General features: G+C 39.4%; 1 protein-coding gene across 2 annotated transcripts in view; it reads left to right on the top strand.

The window, feature by feature from the left end:
• jph3b (junctophilin 3b) overlaps positions 1-23,627 on the top strand; it is a 43,109-nt gene extending 19,482 nt beyond the window's left edge. The window contains exons 4-6 of one of the 2 annotated variants that reach the window (XM_069686058.1): positions 8,332-8,456; positions 9,589-10,595; positions 21,216-23,627. In XM_069686058.1, the coding sequence (XP_069542159.1) occupies positions 8,332-8,456; positions 9,589-10,595; positions 21,216-21,296 (1,213 nt within the window). In that variant the 3' untranslated portion in view covers positions 21,297-23,627. Of the gene's footprint in view, positions 1-8,331; positions 8,457-9,588; positions 10,603-21,215 lie in introns of both variants that reach the window. The other variant, XM_069686059.1, reaches the window with a different exon arrangement.
• The last annotated feature ends 991 nt before the right edge of the window (positions 23,628-24,618 follow it).

The following is a 24,618-nucleotide window of genomic DNA, read 5'->3' as shown; positions in this document are numbered from 1 at the left end:
TTTACATATGCTTAAAAGACAATATTTCAGTTTTGGATTGAAACAAATTCCCTTTTATCCGTATTTTTACGATGCTTACTATTATGTAATAACACTGAATTACATAGTTATAAGGCCATTGTGGTTTTGGGGATTCCTTTAACTTTCTGTCATTGTATTGTATTGTAAACACGATTACTATTTCTATAAAATGGAGATCAATGAGATTAAAGAGAGGATTAAGATTAAGGTGAAAGTAGAGTTAGGCACAAATGAAACAGCAAGTGAATCAAGACTGTCAGGATCTCCTCATCATCACTCTGCTCATTTCACTTGAAAAAGGAACACATTTGTGTTTATGATATTAATGGCCATGCCTGACCTTTTTTATTGCAGCTTCAAATTTTTGGACAGGAATTAAAAGAAACAATTTTGTTTTTCAGTTCAGGACTAAAAGCAGAAATTAATTAGTAATCCAGGGACCTGTCATGGATACTCGTGTCAGGAGGGTACGTATGAGAAGAAGGCCTTAGATCCAAATTGGTCTTTAACTTTATTGTTTAGGGAACCAGGTTATAGGGCCATTCATACAGCAGTTTTCACACATATTTATGTAAGCATTTTGTAATACATTTACAGTATATTTTCAGAAATACATGCCACTGTCCTGCTGAGAACTACAAAACTAAGATGAAGTTTAACATGAAGTCAGAGCCAGCAGGTGATTATCTTGTCCTAGCATAAAGACTGGAAGAAGGTTAAAGGATCTCAGTTGTCATCGCTTTTGCGAAACATTCGTGACACAAATTTCTTGCTTGTGTAAACTTGTGCAAAAAACTGATTCACATTTATAAGTGTTTGTGATGCAATTTGTGTTTATTGACGTCTTCACATCACGCCTATTCACTTTTGATCTGGATATAACATAACTCTCAACAAGAATGTGAATAAGTCTAATAATGTCTAACTATTTGTTTAATGTGCTGGTCATTAGCAGGTGTGTTATACAGTTCACATTATTATTTGTCATGAACTTCACCTTAACACAAGAGTATCACATGAAATCTCTTTTCATCTGTACAACTCAAGTTGTCACCCTATGTCACCTAATATACAGTATACTGTCAATTATTATGTTATTTTACTGTAATGATTTCAAGTCATTTTTCTTCTGGAATGAATTATTATTATTATGTAGAAGGCCTGAAGCTGGTGGTGTGCAAACCCAGCATACATTTCTTATCTCACCTGAACTGTGTTATCATAAGCTACAAAATCAGACCTTGCAGCATGCAATCTGTATAGGAGTTATTTTTCAATAACCAACAATGGCAAACAAGCAGGTAGTGTACAGTTCCTTCAGTATTATCCAGGAAGTCGACTAGTCTTAAACTGCCAGCCAACATTTTTGCCTTTAATAGGTTATGTTGGACAACTTGATGTCAAGAAGTGCAAAAGAGAGCAGCATCAGACAGTTGGTTAGTGACAACAGAGTTTGTGAATGAAAAAGGGGGTTAGGTTTACTATCTGATTAGCAGTTGACCTTGGAAGTGATCAATTATACAATAATGTGACACCACGATCAATAAGTGTAACGTAATTGTGTTATGTTATATCCTTTTGGTGCGGGTGTTTAAGAAAAGATCCCCTGTTTTTTTGTGTCATGGCTTAAGATGGGTTGAGAAAACACATGCACGTGATTTGATGTGAGATAGAGAGGGGAGAAAAAAGGAACAGTACACAGGGGTAAAAAGAGGTAAAGAGGATCAAAAAGTGGGGGTTAGAGAGAAACAGAAAAGATAAGTGGGACATAAAGTAAGAGAGAGTAAGAAAGACTTCCGCATTATGCCAACAGTGTTGGCAGGCGGCCTGAGTGTGTGCAGGATGGCTAAAAACTAAACTAGGCACACACACACACACACACACACACATGCACACAGACACATACAATGCTGCTCTTCCCTATATGCTTGTTAGCCTACTTTGCTAGTATGTGATTGCAGCTTTGCTACAAATACCTTTTCAGGTCAATGCAAGATATCATAATTAATTATCCAATTCTATTCATCCTGATGACAGTATTCTGCTAATGACATTGTGACCACAGCTCACTATCATAAACTGAAAAAAAACGTTGCTACTGTGATGCCACCCTTTGGTTTAACATGCCTTTTTGAAGCCTTGACTTGACATTCGCCAAGTTGGTTTTCTGGAGCCAGAAGTAAAATGGACTTATAAGTACTTATAAAGTTCTTTTCTAGTCTTTGAGACCACTCAAAGCTGCTTTTACACTACATGTCACATTCACCCATTTACACACTGATGGCAGAGGCTGCTACATAAAGTGCCCAACTGTCAATCAGATATCACATTCATACCCGTTGGTGCCACCGGGGGCAATTTGGGGTTCAGTTTCTTGCCCAAGGACACTTTGACATGTAGCGTAAGGGAGCAGGGGATCGAACCTCCGACCTTCCGATTGAAAGACGACCGACTCTACCACTGAGCCACAGCCATCATCAGGGTGGCACTGGAAAGGAGCAATGTTTTGTCAAACACCAGGCTATCAAAGCTATTCAGTTTTTATCTGATGCCAAATCATTAGCTGGCAATAATGTTTTGGGCTCCATAATCCTGGGCTCCAAGCCACTGCATCGCACAATACAATGTTACAATGTTACAAATTCATTTAGCAGATGCTTTTGTCCAAAGCGACCTACATCTGAGTTAATACAACGCAAGCAAGGTTAAAGAGTTACACAGAGTTAATAAGTGGCAATACACAACATCACAATGCACACACACGCTTTAAACAAAGCACATTCTTACGTTCACTGTCCAGAGGCAACTGGATTTAGAATCCTTTCGGATAGCCTGTCAGTAATTTCTTAAATATTGTATTAGCACCATGGCTCAGCAAGTTCTAGTATGCTGCTATAATAGGTGGCAAAATTTACCCTTCCTGGTTGATATCCTCTGATATGAATTCAGCATGTTGAGTATTAATTCTACCTGTACAGCACAACAGCATAACGAACTTAGGTGTGAGTTATCTTCATCAAAATAAAAGAGAAAGTAGGTGTGAGACATACTATACACTATACTGCACAGATTAGTGTTTCAGTCATACATATCAAAGTCAGAATAAAAATAAGGGCATGTAGGGATTGTTTTTCAGTTTGTCATTTTATAATAGTTTAAAAAGAACATATTTATCTTTTTAGTATTGACTGGCCTAAACTGATGACATATGTTACAGCTGACTAAACTAAAACACAGTGAATTTCAAATGAAAATACAACTTTTTTTGTTGTCAATGTGAGCTAGCAGTATCCCTGCAATGGCCTGTCCGACAGTAATTCATGACACAAGACCAATTCTGTTAGCTTCAACAATTTTTGACTGAACCACATGTCAAAAACTGAACTGGCAGGGTTAAGGAGTTACAGAAAGAGATAAAGACTCACAGTCAGCTCATGCAGACTCATGCCTGGAAAGATTGTGTGCTCAGTGATTTGGAGGGCAGGAGCTCATGCTCAAGGGAGGGGCTTAAATTATTTTTGGGGAGGGACAGAGTGTCCTTGTTGAAAGTAGGGTGCCACTTTATGCATGCTTATAGCAGATAAATGTAAATAGAAATTGGACTGCACTTACATAACGCATTTCAAGTTTTTAACCCTTAAAGCCCTTTACCCTACTGCTAAGATCACGCTTTCACACACACACACACACACATGCACACACATTCATACAGTTGGCCGTGTATGCCATCCAAGGTGCCAACCGGCCCATCAGGATCTAATCTGATTCATTCACACACACATTCACACATTGATGGTTATGCCTTTGGGAGCAACTTGGGGTTCAGTGTCTAACACAAGGACAGTTTGAAATGTTGACAGAAAGGGAACGGCTGATCTTCCAACCTGATTTACCGCTGAGACACAGCCCCCTAATCCAAGATCTCTTTGTACTTGAATTAACCCATTTCATAAGTGTAGTATGGCACAATACATCATATTATATGTGAACTGTTTCACATTATAAGCACGATACGTTTTAAGAATATAACATGAGAACAACAACTTGTTATAACAATGACATTTTCACATTATACATTTTTTCTGATGCTGCTGTGGGGTTGTTTGGTTAGCAGACGAAAAACAAGAATACGAGTTTACAGCCATACTAGTAAATAGTTGCTATCTATATTTAGGACCATTCATAACTTCCTGATTTGAAAATCATAGCATGCCTTTTGTCAATGTCCATGATATGGTCTTTTAAACAGAAATAAAACAGCTGTAGCAGAAGTTAACATACATATTGAACTCATTTGATAATATGTTTGTGGTTATGCCCTAAATATTTGCAGATGCAAGTGTCAGTTATGATCCTAACTGTACAGTTGAGTCTATAATACGGCTCAAACCATATCTTTTGCGCACACAACATTTCTAAGCCAGATTTATATGGCAGCATTGCCCAGGACAGGAGAGCCTCTCTTTCTGTGTGTCCCAGAAGAGCAGGGTATTTCCTTGTGGAGCACCAGGAGAATCCCTGAGAGCAGACACACAGTCACAGAATAATTGCTGTAGATACTTTTGAACCTACATTAAAGCACAATGGTAATCTGATTCAAGGGTGGTGTGACTCTTTGTCCAATTTTCCCAGAGCGTGACTGCTCCTTAAGATGTTCATAGGTTAATGTATATTTATTATGTGTGTGAGGCAGTGTGTGAGGCAGAGGTCAAAATAAAAGTTCAAAAAACAGTTCTGCTTCGGTTTTCCACGTGCCTGATGTTACAATAAAGGTAAGATTTGTGTGTGTGATACTAGGCTGATGTGCCCTGATTGCAGTTGTCATATGTGCTGACGTAACTGATGTGGCATCAGGCTACCTGTGATTAGCTCGTACAAAATAAACACACCAGTGAGTCACTGTGCTTTGTGGACAGAGCCATTCACTGCAATCCTCTGACCTCGTTTCATCTGCAAGCCCCAAGCCTAACACACACACACACACGCATGCACGCACGCACGCACGCACACACACACACACACACACACACACACACTATTGGTAGTGATGCAGACCGGAAAGCTTAGTTAGCTTTTCAGGTATGAATCATCCTCATCATAATCAGCTGGTTCATAGTAATGACAGAGATGGTGGAGGAGCTTAGCATGAGTCCTGTCTCTTTCCTCGGATCTCTGTGCTTGTTTTTGTCCTCACGCTGTATCTGTTCTATTTAGTCTTTGTTTTGGTTCTCCACTTCTTAGCGGTTTTCCTTCATATCCTGCCTCATTTTGGCCTTGGTAAGCCGCCATAGTTGTTTTGTCTTGCTCTGTTTTTACAGAAGTTTTTACCTCTGTACTTCCTTTGCTAAAATCATTGTTATTCCTGATCTGTAAAACTCATTCTCTTGTAAAGTAAAACTGTTTGAAAACTTAAACTGGACTCTGTTGGAAAAGATAACATGTCTGTAACATTGTCTATTTTAACTGGCTTTTCATCTGCTAGTGAAGATGCTGACTTTTTGCTGATACTTGTAGCTTATGCCTTAGGATTTTGCGTGAAACATCTCAACAACTATTTGATTATTTCCATGCATCTCCTACAGATATAAAAGCCTAAACTTAAATGGTAAACATGGTAGACATTGTGACCATTTTAGCGTGCTGTTAGCATTAAAGTGACAATCTTGAAGATTTCCATTCAAATCAATGTCTGTTACGTCACTATCTATCACCGAATGAGGAACACTTAGTGACGTCTTTTCCATCACCCAGCAGTGGTTGGTCTGCCAGAGAGGATAGGCAGAGCTAACGCAATGTAAAACAGCTGTGTTTCCGGTCTCTGCAAGTGTTTTGAGTAAACAGTAATCTCCTATGGCTGAATAAACTAAAAACATATTGATGACTACAGATACAACTTCGAAAATGAAGATGCCTCGATAAAGGCAAACAGTCTAAAAGGGAAGTTGCCTGTCAGTGAGGAAAAATCAAGAGTTACAACCGGAGCCAACCGTAGACGTCACACATGCGACACATGCAGAGTGTGCTCCCGTGATTACCGTTTACTGCCATAGGTGCCGCCAAAGAGAACGAAACTGAGATCTTTGAGATTATCACTTTAAGCTCGATGTGCTTGGTGCACTGTTATGCTATACAGTGAACAAAAACCTTTAAATATTAAGTATCTAATATAAGTAAAGCGTCAGTAACTGATTTTGTTTAGTTTTTCATTACAGGTTGATTGAAATGACACAGTAACATCAGTAACATCAGCACAATAAAGAACACTGACAAATGTTACAAAATTAATTCAGCCCCATTAAGATCTACAGCAGAAATGTTGGCAGGCCTGTCCAGGGCCAGTGGTAAGTGTCAGTGGCTCTCAGCATTACAGTAAACCATAAACCCTGTAGTTTCCTTTCACAACCAAGACTCGCCGATTGTCCATCCTCCCTAATTTTTGTTTCAATGTAGAGGTTGTCAATGTGCCTCTAATTATGCTGTCTCACAATAACCTGGTAATGATTCAAAGATGTTGAATATTTAGCCCCTTTTAACTCCCTCTCTTCCATCTACGTCTCTTCTAAACCAATTCTAAATAACTGCCTCTGTAACTCCTCTTTGTTACACTAAGTTGTTTCACCTTATCCCTCTTTCCTTCTCTCTTTTGGCTCTCTGTCTGCAACTCAAGTTGCCATTGAACAGGCATGTCCTTAGTCACGCTGTTGATTCAGTGAGAAAAAGGTTGTTCCCGGGAACACAGGAGTGGGACAGGAAGTTGTGGAGGAGGCGAGAGAGAGAGAGAGTGAGAGAGAGAGAGAGTAAGGGAGAGTGGGAGAGATGAAAGGAGTCTTTTTTGTGTTGTGAGCACCAATGCTTTTTCATGGGAATATTTTTGACATTTTAACCATTGTGAATATAAGTCTTCTGTCAGAATGTCTACCCGTATCTTTTTCATATAAAAGAGAAAGACAGGCCTCCACACCTCACATCCCACACAACCACCCAGCATGCACTAACACACATGCTAGTGGTGTTGAGTATACTGTTGGCCTGACATAGCAGTACTGGCACAGAGTGCAGAGAGGGCAAAGAGAAACAGAGAGGCAGAGAGCAAAAAATCCATAGCCATCGACATTCAATTCTGCATCAAGACTGTTACTACCAAGAGAAAAGAAAAGGGAGGGGGAGGGGGTTGAAGAGGTTATTTTACAAGAGTCAAGAGGCCTTTGATAGACAGATCAAGATAGGTGAATGAAAAAGACAGCAACAAAGATGAGAGGAGGGTTGTAATTGAGAGAAAATAATATGACCAGTGAAAAACAAACGAAGGTGTGACAAGAAGCAGGAAGAAGGAGGGAGCAAGTAGGAGGAGGCGAAAAGGAAAATGGGCAGAAATAAAAGAACAAGTGAGATATGAAAATGACTGGTGTAGGATATAATAATAATAGTCTTAGCTGGTGTGTGAGGTATAATGTAATGTCATCACTAGTCAGCTTTTGTTTGGTAAATGATATAAGTCTGGGTTTGTGCTCAAGGCTGTTAGGAGAAATATTCAACCAACTACATGGTAGCAGCTATGATGAGGAAAGAGAAAGCCATATGAAAATTAACACTGACACTAGACACATCAAATAATGTGAAAAACATGATATATACACATAGCTGCTTCTTGGAACAACTACTGGAGCATCCATGTCTGAGGACAATTGTTTCATGGGGATGGCTACGTGCTACATACAAAACTAAACTGGCTAATTTTGAATACACTATAATGTGAAAATGACGTGCTGAAAGTTTACTGTAACAGGAGCATAAAAAAGAGATTTATCAATAGCTTGTGGATTGTACTTCTAAACCAGAGGAACATTTATTAACTGCACAACTGTCTCCAATGACGATAAAATCGCTGTTTTCTATCTGAAAGTCATTCAGCGAAATCAACACTAACACAGCTACATCTGTATCCTGTTATTGTAGCTTGACAAGAATTCAGAAAAAGTGTGTTTCTCATATGAAGACAAGTCAGGGCAGGTAATCTTTACCTTACGTAGGCAGCGAACGTGAACATCAAAAGATAGCGTTCACATTGCTCAATATATCACCCTTTGTGCACAACACAATCCAATACAAAGATAAACGTCTTCTGAGAGTCCTGTGTGTATTGAATTATGTTTTTTGAATTATTATACCCCTATATCACAAAAAAAAAGTCACCATGATAATGCTGTCAATAATGCTGTATGTATGCCATTTTTATTTTGTGTGCAAGTTAAAATCTGATTTATGTATTGTACTACATATCTATCTGCTTTCTTGTCTTCTGCTTGTCAGAACGGCTCATGCACAGGGTAAAGCAGAGGCAGCAGTAGGAGCAGCTCAGAAAGCCCAAGAGGAGAGTCGCATGGCGAGGGTCACCGCCAAACAGTTTTCTCCCTCCTTTCAGCACCCAGGAAATGGTGGGCACACACTCGCAAAAATCAAAGCATAGATATTTGTCCATATGCAGCACATGTCCATGATCTACGAACTCAACACGTGTGCTTACACCTGCACGAACAATTAAACGCATTCTCTTGTGTGTATATGTGTGTGGGTTAGGGATTAAGGTCAGTGTACACCTCCTTCCAGCTTTGCGTTTCTGGCTCTGTCACTCAAACCTGTACAACACTGCAGGAAGCCAACCCACAAGAACGAGTACTACTCAGCACAGTGACACACACACTCACACACACACACACACACACACACACACACACACACACACACACACACACAGATACCTGAGATGACAGTGATTTCTGTTTGCCTGTCCTTTCTCTCTCCTACAGAAAGGAGAGTTGTTTGTCTTTCCTAAAGAAAGGACAGTATTTTTAATCTTTTGGAAGAGCAGGAGAGGGTCTTGGAACTTTTTCTCATCCCCAAATCATTCTTGCATTCAAATAACAATTAAATAGGTACATCACAAAGGTAGCTTTTCATTTTTTTAACACTGCTCTCAGTGAAAGAAATGTCCCCAGCGCCCCTGGCATCATATCATAGATTTGATAGCAGGAAGAAATCAGAACTCATACAGTACAAACAAGTCAACAACATCTATTTTGATGTATTTTATTATAGTATGATTAAAAAGAATCCAGGCTGGGGAGAAAATACTGCAACGTTCAAGGCCATCAGCAGCCACAGAGCTGGTGATTGTGAAAGGTTCACTTATTCTGTATCTGTAATAAGTGTTAACATAGCACCTAGCTTAGTAATACTTTTGTGTGTTTTTTGTATGTTTGCTATAGAAATATTATTAGAGTGTTGCATTCTTATGTCAAGGATTAGGTCCAAAGGAAATATTAACACTGTTGTAGGGAGTTACGTGTTTTTTTAATGAGCCCCAATGTGTATACATTTTTGTACAGTCCCTATGTACAGAGACAATATGCACGTCATTAAACTGTCACTAGTGCTGAAACTGAAGCAATCTTACATTTGTAAGAAGCAGTGACTGTGTTATGTAAAGAAGCCACAGACAGCTTCAGAGCTGTCTTCCCTTAGCCCCTCTTATAACGTCATCTTTCTGATGTCATCTGTCTTGTGTAGGCATGGAGGTCCAGCGTCCCAAACGCCAGGTGTCCAGCGAGGTGGAGGGTGAGGGGTTGTCGAGTAGCGCTGGCACTGCAGACAGCCCAGACCTCTATGTAAAAAGCGCAGGCTCAGATGACCCCTCTAATGATGCCGCCACACCTGACCTCAGTCCCCCTTCTTCCTCACCGCCCCACACCCCTCCTCCCCCAGCCCGGCCTTCACAGCGCAGCAAGAGTGCCCGCTTCCACCGGCAGAGTGCTGTGGACCACAGTGACAGGGGGAAGGATGTGGTAGAAAGGGCTGAAAAAAGTGGGGGAGGAGGGCAGACAGAGATCCAGGTGTTGATGGAGGGAGGAAGTGGGAGAGGTGAAGGAGGAGGAGGAGGGGGGAAGGGGGAGTACCCACGGGCCAACACCTGGAATGAGGACAAGAGAAGAGGGATGTTTTCAAAAGCAGCAGGTGGGGTCAGCGGACGAGGAGCGAGCCGGACCAACGGCCACAAACACAGCTCCTCCAATCACAAATCCCGGGAGCATGGATCATCCAATCACAGACAGACCAGAAGAGACAAGTGGACAGAGTCATCCTCATCTGCCTCTTGGACGTCAGGGCACAGGGGTGTGCATGGCAGGGGAGGCCGGCTGCTGGAGCAGGATGAAGAAAAAATTAGCAATTATGAAATGGAGATGAAGCCTTTACAGCCCAGAGACTCCATTACCCACAAGCCCCATGGGCATGGGGAAGAGAGGCATGGGCACAGTCATGCTCAAGGAGAGGGGCGCTCGCACACTGTGCAACGACAGAGGCATAAGAACCGAGAAGGGAAGGAGAAGAGGGAAGGAAGAGAAGGGAAAGAGGGGCGGGAGGGGGGTAAAGACTCAGTGCACAAGCTGGACGGAACGGGGGAAAAGATGGAATCGCGGCCTCTACGACGAGACCTCACCCTCTCCCCTCCGCTGAAGTCCTCCCCCATCACACCAGATCAGCAGGACCACAGCCTCATGCAGAGAAAGGGCAACTCGGTAAGACATAACAGACAAACACAACCCTGTCACACACAAAAACAACAGCCTGACTGGGATAGTCAACCTGGCACTTCACAAATTACATTCAGGTACTATGTGTGGTCACAAGTTTTACTTTAGGAAAAACCTTAGGAAACTTTAGGAAAACTACAAATCTTGCTCTCAAACAGCAGTAAACAAGTAAGCTTTTCAGCACTCACCTCATACAACTAAAGTTTTTCTCTTCATCATTGCCTTCACCTCACCAGCAGCTGTGAGCAATTGAAGGAACCATACCATTTAGAAAGACCAAAAACCACAAGAATTATTTCATCTTTCAAACTTACAGAATTTCCATCAGTGCAGGGTCGCTTTTTGCATTCTTTTTTTACAGCAATAAAAAACAGACCTTGCTAACAAAGCACTTGTTTTAAATCCAGTGAATATTATCTTGTTTTAACTGTACTGTCTTTTGTGTAATGTTTCGGCGGCACCGGGGCATGGCATAGGGAGCCAAGAAAATGGCCAGACTGTTTTTAAAGTTTTTGCATAATTTGAAATGAATTACTGGAAATTTCAAAGTCAATATATCCTACAGATGACATGAACACTGGAGTGTCTTAGGGTTTTTGGAGGTCTTATAAAGTGAGAGTGTTTCTTTTGCCTCCCAGAGACTTTGCATCGTTCACCTCATTCTTTGGGGCTTACTTCGGGGCTTAAAAATTAATTCAAGTACGTTACTTGCTTACAAACAAACAGTACACTGATAAGCTTAGAATTAGCACATGACCATAAGCCATTTTCACATATGAACTGCAGACAATGTCTTGAGAATCAGGTCTGGATATTGACCAGAGTTACATTCTCAACTCCTGATATTACTGTGGTTAGGTTTTTGCTGGGTAAAGCATGCGAGGACGAGGAGGACTGGTCTGTTATGATGACTGTTTTTGTGTTGATATCAATAAACATGTTTGTTCAATCAGCAAATGAAGTGAAATAATACAAGTTATATACAAGCAGAAAAGAATGTGAAGTTGCTTAATCATAATATTTAGCTTTTGCGCTACAAAAACTTGGAAAAACACTGATTCTAAAAGCTTTGGGATGCTGGGCTCTTCATAAAAATAATGAATGAATTGAAATAGATAACATTCAAGTCTTTCACTCCCCCAATAACTTGTATTCAGGCACTGATTGGCAAGCAGTAAGCCCCTACCTTTTATCTATACTTGGCGGTTCTTATTCTAAATGGCATCAGGGCTGTTCTCCTGTACAGGCAAAAATCTGCTTGTCATTCCATTGCTTCATTAACATGACGCTGGTTTAGGGTTTAAGCTGGTGGAGCCAAAAAAGGTTAGAAGTCACTTCCTGATTGCCATTACCTCCTGTAATTTAACCCTAACTAGGTTTTAATAGATTTACTATCTTATCAATAAAGTACTAACTTATCTTGTTACTGAAGGATTGCTAGCTAGCTAAGGTTGCTAGCATTGGCTAGTGAGTTAATAGTGTCAAGTGTTGAAAGTCATTCTCCCCTTACAAAAAAGAAGTATACTTCAAGTTCATTTTATTAAGTAAACTTAAGTAAAGTTCAAGTATATTTCCCAAGTATACTTTACGTTGTAAGTATGCTAACATCAATGTACTAGTAGTATACTTGTAAGTGTACCACTTCAATACTTCTTGGGACAAAATTGGCCCACATTTAAGTTTATAAAAGTATACTTTTAAGTAAACTATAAGTGTTAAAGAAGTAAACTTTGTATACACAAGAAGTTTACATCTTAGTTTTATTTTGTACTGCAACTATACTGTGGACTATACTATAAGTGAACTTATAGATACTAGTTAAATACTTCTAGTCCACTTTTTAGTTTGAAAGTATACTTTTATGTATACAGCAAATTAAAGATTTCAGTGTACTAGTTATGTACTACTAGTCCACTTTTTAGTTTATAAAAGTAAACTTTCAAGTATATCACAAGTAAACTTATAAGTACAATATCAGTGTACCAGTTATGTACTACCAGTATCAGGCAACATATCATCCATTTTGCTCCGGTGGCAACAAATTATTTTGTCTGGACTACTGTGAGGCATTACATCTCCTGACTACAAGCTGGGTGAAAATGCAGCTGGAGTCAAGAAATGTAACAGCCTCCTCTCTTGTGGTTATAACTATAAACCAGCACAAAAATGACGATTACCAACGTATGCCATATTCAGAACATATGTTCTGAACAGACACATTACAAACACGAACAAAAATTTTTTTTTTGCATTTTGGAACATGAAATAGCAAACTTAACAACTTAAACTACTCAGTCAGCACTAGGCGGCAGGCATGATGAGAAATGAGGACAGATGAGGAGTAAGTATACTTTGAGGTATACTGCAAGTATACTTAAAAGTACACTGTTAGTTTACTAGTTAGCTTTGCACTACTAGTCCACTTTTAGTTTATGAAAGTATACTTTAAGAATTCTACATATACTGTTTATTCTGGTAATAGCTGTACAATATCAGCCAGAAAGAATTAAGTCTGTTACAAGCTTTGATGTGCACACTTTTGTTTAAGAATGACTAAGTCATCAGTTAAACACATTGTACCATCTTTCAGTGTACAGCACTGTTGTATCTTTTGTTTAGTCCGACATATATTTGATTTTGATACAAAACTCAGTCAACCAAAAAACGGCTGTAAGACCAGTAGCAGTTTTCCACATAACTTGGCAATGGCAAGCCTATATGAAATTGTGATATTTTCTTGCAATGGGGAATACTTACAGTATACTTTCATAAACTAAAAAGTAGACTAGTAGTACATAAACTAATAGTGTATTTATAAGTTTACTTGCTGTATACTTCAAATTATACTTTCATAAACTAAAAAGTGGACTAGAAGTATATAACTAGTATCTATAAGTTCACTTATAGTATAGTCCACAGTATAGTTGCGGTGCAAAATAGATGTAAACAATTATACTACTAGTACACTGATGTTAGTATACTAACAACATAACGTATACTTGGGAAATATACTTCATCTTAACTTAAGTTAACTTAAAGCTTAAAAATGAATTTAAAGTATACTTCTTTTTTAAAAGGGAAACTAGGCTAACTAGGTTAAATAGGCTACTCTATCGAAAGAGTAATCACAACTACAAGCCAAGTAGACTTTAACTTTCTGTATAAGGCAAATATACTTTAAATTATACTTGTCTTAAGTATATCTGGATCAAAAGTACAAGTATAGGCCAAATATACATTGACTTTTCTGTATACTTGTCAGTATATGCCAGGTATACTAAAGTATACTTTTGTTAGGTATATCTCTGATAAGTACATAAAAAGTAGACTGAAAATATACTTTCTTATTCTTAGTTTAAAAGAAGTATGCTAGTAGCACACTTGAATAAACATCTATCCTGTAAGGGTCTGCACAATTGCAATAAATGGCACTGAACTTAGACCTGCTTTTTTCCTGTTTAACAATCAGGTTTCACTCTCATCATCTTTCATCCGTTTTGAACCAAGCTTCCCAACTGTAACTGGAGTTGGAAAGAACATCTTAAATTCCTTTTTTTCCTAAAACCTGAAGCTTAGGCTCTGCGGGAGGTCAAATTCGGCCTGGCGGGCGGTTGGGCTTGCCATAATCTGGCATTAAAACTTACTCCAAGTGGAAGAATCAGTAATTGCAGGTTAAAGCATTAGGAGCAATTAATGATACTTTAAGAATCTAATCTTTAGAGTTTTCATAGAAATAAAAGGTACATGCTGAATTTATGCCTGATTAAAAACTCAAGAACATAAACACTATCCCTCATAATTACAGGTGTAATGCTGTAATTAGGTATCAGCATCACTTAGTTTTCACTGTTTTCACTGAGCTGTGCCCGATCTGCGAGTTTTTATGACAGTGCACTCCCTTACTCATCCTGTCAAACAGCACGCTGACATTTTTATCTACAAGGGGACAAACAGCTGAAACTGGTAGAGTCAGCATATTTGTTCATTTGTTATGGTTCAACAACACACTTGATGAAGTTATAGCTCAATGTCTACTTACATTATATTACTGTGATATTTTGGTAGAATTGTCACAATAATAATTTAAACACCTGTTTAAAGAGGGCTTAAACACTGGACAAATATGACCAGGAAGTGAAATTTAAAAATGGAAATTTCCACAACAATGCAGTGAGAGAACTGCAAAAATAAAATTCTAAGAACAGGGGGGTTGTCTTGTTGAAACAGAAATCAGCCTTTGGCAGACTTGTGCAGTAGATTATTGTCTAACATTTAAAACCATGAGAGAGCCCCAGAAAAAAAGTGCACACAATCCACTGGCTATGCACAAATGGGGAGTGCAGATATTTTGTGAGCGTGCACATACCCTAAATGAATTCCCTCAAAATTCCTTAAACCTGCATTCGTTCATTTTTTGGCAACTTGTTGTCCAGGTAACAGTTTTCATTCTTTCTTAGCCCATTCAGTAGGGGCAGATGGGTGTTCACACTCTGAGTCGACACACAGCAACATAAGGATCCTTTTTTATTCCTGTTTCTTGCCATCTCTTGACAAATCCAAGTTCATTATTCACTCTCTTTTTATTTCTGTTTTGGTCCTCTCCAACTCCTTAGGGCTCTCTAGCAGGAGATGCTAGATTGTGTTCGATAGCTAGTCACTCACTTTGTCTGCTGCTTTGTGTTGGGCAGGTATCTCAAGGGGAGTTCATCAAAGAGCAGCAGCTGCTGCTGGAAACAAGGCTGATGAGAGCGCTACGACTGAATAAAAATATCAAACTTGCAGGCTCAAAATCCTAAAATTGATAAAAATGCTGTCACTTGATAATTCTCTGTGGATTTATCACCAAGAGCAGCCAATTTCACTTTTCATGTAGTCATTGTATCCACTGTTATTATGAAGCTTTTGATAATAGCAGCTTTGAATAGTTGCAGTTGAAACCCCTGCATGGCCCTGTTTGGCCTTAATATCATCAGGGACAGCAGCAGTATGGTGCATTTGTCATATCCGTCATGTCACTACCACACATTGATTTGGCTAAAAGGATTTGTTGCTCACTGTCATGAGGATACATTCCATTCGCTGTGACATAACACAATGTTATCCCACATATTAAGATTATCCAGGGGAGAGGCACAAGGGTTAACCTTTTGAAATAAAGAAAGATTTTATTGTATTATGAGCAAGCAGGGGGGATTATGCTGTTGTAATATAATTTTTTGGCTATGTCTTGACTTAGGCTGGTGGACGGCCCCGACCATGCTAATCCTGGATGATAATACACTCGCAGCAGTAGTGAATGAAACCAACAGACATGCACTGAGCACTTTATCAGACCGAACTCTCTCTCTTTTTCCAACACAGTGTCTACTTGTGTTCAAACTCTTAGACAGTACCCAGCCCCACCTACAGCTTGCACAGTCTACAGCAGTGTGGTTACAGCAACAGTAAATGAAATCAGTTATTTAGTTGGTTAGACTCTGCTGCTAGCTGCCACTTGAGAACATGAAGCCTTAAACACACACACACACACACACACACACAAAGATATACAGGCGAGGAGAGAACCCAGCGGTCCTCGCTGCACCTTAGTAACAGCAGACTGGCAAACTAGTCCCATCCCCTCAGAAGGCCCCCTATTGGTTAACCAGTGCTCTGTTGCTAGGGAACAGCTTATGCCTTGCTTCAATGGTGGCCAATCGGTGGGCGTGTGTCAGTGACAGGGGGGCGGAGGGTGGCTGAAGGTGGGTTGTGTGTATTTGTGTGTTTGCAGCAGATTTGTGTTAGGCAGGTTCACAGCATACACAGATACTTGCAGCAGATTTGTGTTTGGAAGGTTCACAGCATACACAGATACCAGCACACTCAGAAAAATACACAAAAAGAATCGTGCATCTGACAGAAATATTCAGCCATTGTCATGTGCACGCACACACGCACACACACACACACACACACACACGCGCGCGCACGCACACACACACACACACACACACACACACACACACACACACACACACACACACCTACACACACACACACACACACACACACACACGCACACATAGAGGAATCTTTTTATAAATCAACTAATAAACTTTACCGATGGGTTTTTTTTGCTAATGCATCATATAGAAGCAAATAATAATAAACATATATCTTTTACTGCATCCTATACAGCAGTTCTGTACCTAAAAACAACTGAACCTCTGTGTCTCAAAGTCATCAACCATCATCATGGAGCACAGGAATGAACCACTTTGCATCCCAAAGGCTCATATTTACAGTAACAACACCTTTCTTCAACACCTTACTGAGATGTGTCCCCAGGCAACTGAGGCCTTCATAGCCCACATTAACAAAGTCTCTAACAAGAGACTGTAAAAGTAAAGGGAAAAGATTGTATTACAATTGATAAATGCATTAGATAAAGCAGTGAACATAAGCTTAAAATATAAATCTTAAAATTTTGCTTGAAAACACCAAGATACTGTGATGCCATCAGCTACAGATAAAAAAGCTGATGATCTTTTTGAGTTGTAGGTCACCGAGCAATGAATGAACAGTGTTAGCAGAGACAAAATGATTTGATATGTCGCTAGATTGCACTAGAACAATAAGTGATTTGAAAACCAAGAGCAGTATACTAAAATTAAAATCATTGTGGGAGAGATATAGCTTTTCATTTGGAGTTTCTCCAAAGATGATAAAAGGCACTACTGGTGATATTTTCTATACGAGCTTCAAAATTCTGCCCAAATTCTGTTTGTGCTTCAATCATTTGAACTATTGATTTTTATCAGTTTTAGGGAAGTTTTAATAAGCGCATGTAGGCTTGACATAACTGACTAGTGATTCAGAATCTTTAGCGCATGACTTTAAGGATCATGTCCTTATGGGACTATTCTGCACCTGATGATCTTCTTCCATTGCTGATGTTAAATGCCAATGAAGGATGTAGAATGCCCCTTGTGTAATGAGGCAGGTTTGAGTGTGATTTTTTTTAAGGTTGGTAAGTGGTAGTGAGTCACTTTCATGCAGGGGACCGGGGTTCACTTTTGTTTCCAGACCCGCCTTTAACATTTGCCTTAACTGACATGACAATTGTTTTTCGTTGCCTCAACCTTTAGTAGCTTGTATGACTTGCTTAGCAAAGAAATCAATTTCTGTGTCTAATATTCTTGATGTTTGCGTTTTTAGTCTGAACAACATTGGTCAAAAATGGAGCCTTGGGACGAGTCAATGTTAGCAGAAGAGTTGTCACTAAGTGAGCAGACAGCATAGTCTCTACAAGACGGACAAGACTTAATCCAATTCAAAACTGCACCAAAATCATCATATCTTATTATAATACACACAGCATGCATAGTTTTTAAAAAGGAGTATTTCTCTGCAGGATAAATTATGATATGGGTCATTTGAAAGGCAAAATATCTCAAGTTAAAACACTCAGCTTATACAAACAATTTGGCATGGAGCAAAGGGGAACAAGACAAAGTTAGAAAATTGTTTGGTTTTGTTTTGAATGGGAATGATGGGTCACAATTAAGTGGATTTTTCTCAGTTTTGTTCTGCAAATAGCAAACATTACAAAGATAGGTCTGGATCTAGCATAAGAAAAGTGAGTAGTTAAGCTAGGCTAACGGAGATTAGCAGAGCATTAAGGCTAGGAAGCAAAAAGCTTTGTTTGTTTTGAGACAGAGACACGATCATTTTAATATCAGTGTATGTGGTTTAAAGGTATTACATTCTCAGTTAGTTGGTTTAGTTGATAATGCTGAAGGGCTGAACTGTTTCAGAACTGAACTGTGTCAGACCTACGGTGAGGTGACTTTGTTTAGTAGACTGGTATTTCAAAGATGCAAAGCAACACGTGTGTCTTGCATATTTAACATACACATAGTCATAACATTATGCAATTATTGTACCTTAATATAACAGCTTGAAAATAATTTTGATGTTACACGTAGGCTGCTTGTAATACGAGACAATGTTTCCTGTTTTATACCCACCCCACAAACTGAACGCCTGTTCTTGCTCTCTAACTTGAGTTGAGTGGGTACAACCTTCGGCAGGAAGCATCTAAAGCTATACTCTGCCGCTTTCTGGCAGAGATCCCTTAAGGCAAACTTACCCTGTCACCAGTCTAAGCTCGGTATTCTCAGTATGGACATGTTGGCAGAGGCAAGGAGACTGAAGAGGACGTTGATGGAGAAAACTGTAAAGAAAAAAAATGTTTTTTTTTAACTTTTGACATAGACTGTGTGTGGAAACTACAGCAAATGTAGCCACCAAATTAAAGCATGGGCACATCTTGCATTTTTCCATCGATTCTGAAGGACTATGTTTCAGTGTGAATTTTCTTTTCATTACTTATTTAAGTCTACAGCTACTTACAAAGTCTACAGCTAAACGTTCACAAACCTCATAGCAGTACACTTTAAGCCATTACCTTATTGCATTGCACCCCTAAAGGTCACTACGTAACATATATCTTCCTTGTCAAGTTTGTACAATTAATAATTTTCTCAAGAGTTTAACTTTTACATCAGTAAATCTGTATGCTTTACTGATATAAAATGCTAGTCGTGATTATGCTCCTTTATAACACAAATTAAGTAATTGAATGGATGCATTAGAAAAACTCAACATATCTTACTAAACAGAGATAGCAAAGACATCTTTTCAGAGGAGAAAGATCTCTGTGAAGCCTGTCATGGGACTGATCAGCAGAAACGTTGTTAGCAGCCACTATGGACTGATTGATTAACAATGTTTCACTAATAGTGCCCACTATTAGTGCTAAGTGTTCCATGTCCCATTTTCTCTCCCTGAACATTTATTGTTTTAATTATTCTAGAGGTAGACTTATTCAAACCATAGCTGCTCTGCACTTCCTATTTTTGTAAATCATTTAATGAGATTGAAAAACAAACAAATAAAATGGGCTACTATTAAAATGTTGAGTTTTTGAGAGTCTCTGCATGGGGTAAAGAGCTGCTGCATCAATGATAATATTTACCCAGTGTAGACAGGTGGTCAGAAAGACTGGCCTTCACCCACATGACCCAGAGGGTCAGCAAGCATCTGCCGAAGTGTCATCTGGCAAGACACTGACTCCACACCAGCTCCAGGCTGCTGATCTGCAGCAGAGCTTGCCCTCTGACCTCCCTCTGTCAGGGAAGGTGGGCTGCCCTGTGCGATGTGAACATACCCTGTGAACACAGGGCTGTATTGCTTATCTTAAGGTGCAAGTTTTCACTCAGTCATTACACTGCGTACATGTGTCATCATCTCCATGCACTTGTGTCATGAGCCAGTGCAAATGTAAAACAGTATTAAAATGTATTTATTTTTGTTAACTGCATTTATTGTTAGATATGATCTTTTGTATAATGTTAAGTTTCCAGAGACCACCAACACCCCACAATCTCAATGATAATAAAGAGTGGTACAGTGGGAAGTCAGTCTATTTAGCAATAATATCCTATTTTATTGTGCAAGGAAGTTGATTAACATATCTTATTGCTCTTAAATGTTTTTCTCCCTATTTATCTTATTAGCACATCTGTGTATGAATTGCAGACAATGTGTCCAATTGTGTTCCTCTGACTTGAGGAGTTCTTCAAAGGCTCACTGGAACTTGTCTTTTTCACCCTACATGCTGTGCCCATGATGTCCAGCTCAATGTCATTGTAAAACCAGGATTTTTTTTATATTTGAAACCAAAGAATTTTCTCAAACCAAAACATTTTGAGTCAGTTGAGTCATGTTATTTTCAATTAAGAAATTTTGTCAAGCAATGTCCCTTTAACTTTCTAACTGCTCGAATAACTCGAATGATTTTACAATGTGTGCTGTGCATTGTGCTCTTGAATCCAAAAATGCTGTAGCATAAACAATTAGTTAGGCAATTAATCACTGACTACTACTTCTAAAGGAATATGGGCTAAATAGAGTGACCACATGTACATCTGTAATGTAAGTCTATTTACAAAAATACCCCTCTTAAAAAAGAGTTGGGTTTACTCCACACATCTGAAGAGAACACCAACCACAGACAATAACCAATAAAACTCTCAAAATCAATTCAGCATAAGACATCAGAACTTAAGACAGAGCTAAATCACCGTTATTCAATACAGGAGAATATTGCTGCTGTTAATATGCCATGGCATTGTATTTAACTTGACACGCATGTGTTTGAGTTAATCCATAATATTTTACAAAGGTTTTATAAACTCTGAGGCTTCTAGATTTCTAAATCAGTCCAAATACCCTCAAGTGTTATTTACCTGAATTCTGAGACAGCAGTGAGATGATTGGTGTGAATGCAGTTAGACAAGATCCAAAGACCTGGATGGTAAAAGTGTGAAATTATTGTAACAACAAAAAATTATTTAATCACATACAATTTCATAAGAATTATTGAATAATTGTGGAGAATCATCAACCTTAATGTTGAATATAAAAGACTGTGTGTGCCTTTGAGTGTATTAGCAGCATGGATAAATTGACTGTATAAAAACAGCCCTGTGTGTGAGCTTTAAGTATTATTAACACTCTCCCCCCTCTCTCTCTCTCTCTCTCTCCCTCTCTCCCACGCAGGCCTACAGCTCTATCCTGGTTGTCATGGTGATTCTGCTCAACATTGGAGTGGCTATTTTATTTATTCACTTTTTTATTTAAAGACAGCACCCCTTTCAGAGTCAGCCTATCTATGCTCGAACAAATAAAGTCATATGAGTATTACGTTAAATTTCCTGCCCCTTCATGTTCCTGGCTGAAGGAAGACTGGGGCCAAGGGGGCTCTGCCATCATTTGGGCTAAAGGTAGCTAACCCAGGCTAACATCTGCTAAGCTTGATCCTCTTGTGAAAGAGTTGCTAAAGTGCATAGCCCAAAGAAGTTGACGAAAGAGGGGTGAAGCAGGGAGATAATATGGTCCAGAAATTGGATTTAAGTGAGCTTCAATTATTCACGTTCTATAAACTCAGATGGGCTGAACTGGTCTAAATCCCAGGTCATAAGAGCTGCAGCTGGCATTACAGCAAGAAGTCTGCTTCCACTGTTTGCAGACAGGACTGACAACACAGACTTTTTCATCTTCAAATCATAAGTTTCATCAGATTTGTAATTTATAATTTATTTATTAACATTTTCTCTCATGTACAATATGTTGATGGATATATTCTTTATTTTGTGCCCCTCCTATTTAACTCCTGCCTTTTGGTTCTTCCACCTGCCCTGGGGTTGTTACTGATGGCTCAAGGTGTGTGTTTGTGTGCCTGTGTGTCCATGATAGACTCAGGGGCTTGTCGACACACAAATACACACAAACACACACATACACTGTCCTCTCTGATCTCTGTCTCATTTCAGTCTTCATCTCGTGCTGGGAGACAGAATGTGTGTTTGTGTGTGTGTCAAAAAATGAGATGTTTTCAGAGTGTAAATGGGCTTTTGTGAGCATTTTTGCTACTTATTCCAGCGGCAATGTCTTTGCAGCAATGGGTGTGTATGTATGTGTGTTTGCGTTTGGTCTCAAAGTAGCTCAGTGGCTTTTCCCACTGTTCATAAACTATAGATCTCATAGATCTTATTAGGACACAGTCACTGCTCATCCATATCTAGCCTTCTAGCATCAGCTGAAAGATGTGCTCTCTTTGTCTTTCCCTCCTACTCTGTCCCACCTCCACACACACCAGTCAGAGGATGGAGCTTCCTCTTAGTTGGTGGAAGTTCAAGACAGCCCGTCCTGGGCAAAGTCCTGTTTTTACTCTATTACCAGCAGATGTATTTAGAGGCTATACTGTATTCACTGAAGCAAAGCCTGTATTTACAGCCACAGAACTTTGGCCTTAAATACAGTACATCATGATGATAAATAAGTGTCTCCCACTGATTTACTCAAAACTTAAACTGAAGACAACAACAAGTCTTATCCTTTACTTGTAAGAGGTCTAAAAAATATCTCGTAAGCAACTGCCTTGCTTTTTTCTTTTTAGCTAAAACGGATTAAAATACGAAGACGCATGCATATGTACTTTAATCTTTTGGCTATGCGTTGAACCTGAAACAAAAAAGATTCTCAGAAGCACATGTGCATGTTGAGGTTTGAAAGGAGAAGAGAATCGTATTCAGCACTAATAAAGCCAAGATAAAACAGCAAAGTCCAAATTTGTCATATATATTTTCATTAACCTCTCTGAGTTAAATGAAAGAAGTTGAAGCCTTGTTGTTTGTTATAGTTGCAGCAGCCTAAGAAGAACTAAGTGTTTGAAAAGTGTGTTATAATGTGGCCAGGATTGACATCAGGATTTGCCTTCACCATTCCTCAGCGTCTTCTCCACCATTCCAAGACCCTCACTCACAAACAGACAAAGTACAGTCAGAAATAACAGTCAGAATTTGTCTATTTTTATAGTTGAGTGAAAACACTGTGTGTGTGTGTATGTGTATGTGTGTGTGTGTGTGTGTGTGTGTATTTGTCAAACCTATTCAGCAAACCAGCCTCTGTGTTTGTTTGCATGTGTGCACATGAATGCTCATCAGAGTGGATGAACATGTGTGTGCGTCCGCCTCCTTCCACTTGATGGGAAGGGATTGCTGAGCCTGTTTCCATCAGTAACAACTTCCAGGGGGCAGGGAGGCTCGCTGTTGTTTTTTCTTCTCGACAGCGTTTCTCAAAAATGGATTGGAACTCAAACTCGGCAGTAGGCTCATTGCTGGTGTTTACCAACATTATTACAAGAGAACCATCTAATGTGCCTGCACCTCGAGAGGCAGAACAATATATTTTCATTTCATTTTGGTCCCAGACTGAAGCCCTGCTGTATGTCATCAGCCTGGTGAAGATGCCCTGCGCCACCCTGTTAGTCCGCAGCATGCTACAGCATGCCAAGCTCTCTCTATAGTTTGACTGTCTTCTTTCTTTCTTTCTTTCTTTCTTTCTTTCTTTCTTTCTGTTTCTGGGAACTACTCTGTTTTGTTTTTGAGTAATGTGGAGAAAATAATGAAAGTGTTTGAAAGAAAATGATTCTCGGCTCTTGTCTTTTTAATCCTTTCTTTTTCTTTGCATTGCTCTGTGTTGTGTTTTCATACAATGTATGTGTGTGATTGTGTGTTAGGCAGCATCATTGATGCAGAGAGGGAGTGGTACTGGCCTGGTTGAGAGGGAGGGGTATGGTTACTATAGCAACCTTCACCGAATTTTCCTCCGTCAGCAAAGGGGCGGTGTGTGTGTATTGAGGCGGGGCTTACGTCCAAAGACCAATGTTCTTAATGAGAGGTAGGATGTCGGAAGGGCTGTATAGTTGGGAAAGAGAAATACAAGGAAAGAGATGGACAGGGTGAGGAGGACCACGAGCTAATAAAGGTTCCACGAGGTAAATCTTTATGTAGTCAACATTTAAACATCTTTTTTCTCATGTTTTTATCACCTGTGAAGATGCATTGTCAGGTGTCATGCTGGCTGTACTGCTGCGTCAGGTTTCGAAATGGACAGGTGGCGCCATCGTCTGGTCCTAGATATAAACTACAAAATGACAGCACCAAGAGGCTTCAATTTGTTACACGGAGGAGTTAACTTTTAGATTCAACTTTAAATATAATATGGATTACTGCTGCTATCAAGGTCATGACGTATGTTAATTTATACACTTGGAAAGGTGACGTCTTCCGTCCCTTTCATTAACTATATTTGTATTGGCTAATTTTACGTTCCGATACTGATTACTGTAACTTTATAGTTGACTTTTTCTATTTAAGGTATTCTGAAATCTGGCAATATCACCACTCCTTATGAATTACAGAATCCTTAGCGTATGTGTACCTGTAATGCTTAGTGGTGACTGTACCTTGGCTACAATAGCCTACCTTTGCTCTTATAACTGAATAGCCAACCTTCATTCTAAAACTCAAGAAGTCATAAGGGCAATAACTATATGTCGTATAGGGACGTCGGCCGTAACTTGCTTACTGGTCAGGATTTCATACTAAGTATATTATAT

The sequence above is a fragment of the Semicossyphus pulcher genome, unplaced genomic scaffold (genome assembly GCF_022749685.1).
Source record: "Semicossyphus pulcher isolate SPU_LCO1_2020_fin unplaced genomic scaffold, fSemPul1.0.p SCAF_8, whole genome shotgun sequence".
NCBI lineage: Eukaryota > Metazoa > Chordata > Actinopteri > Labriformes > Labridae > Semicossyphus > Semicossyphus pulcher.
This window is presented reverse-complemented; position numbering and strand designations above follow the sequence as displayed.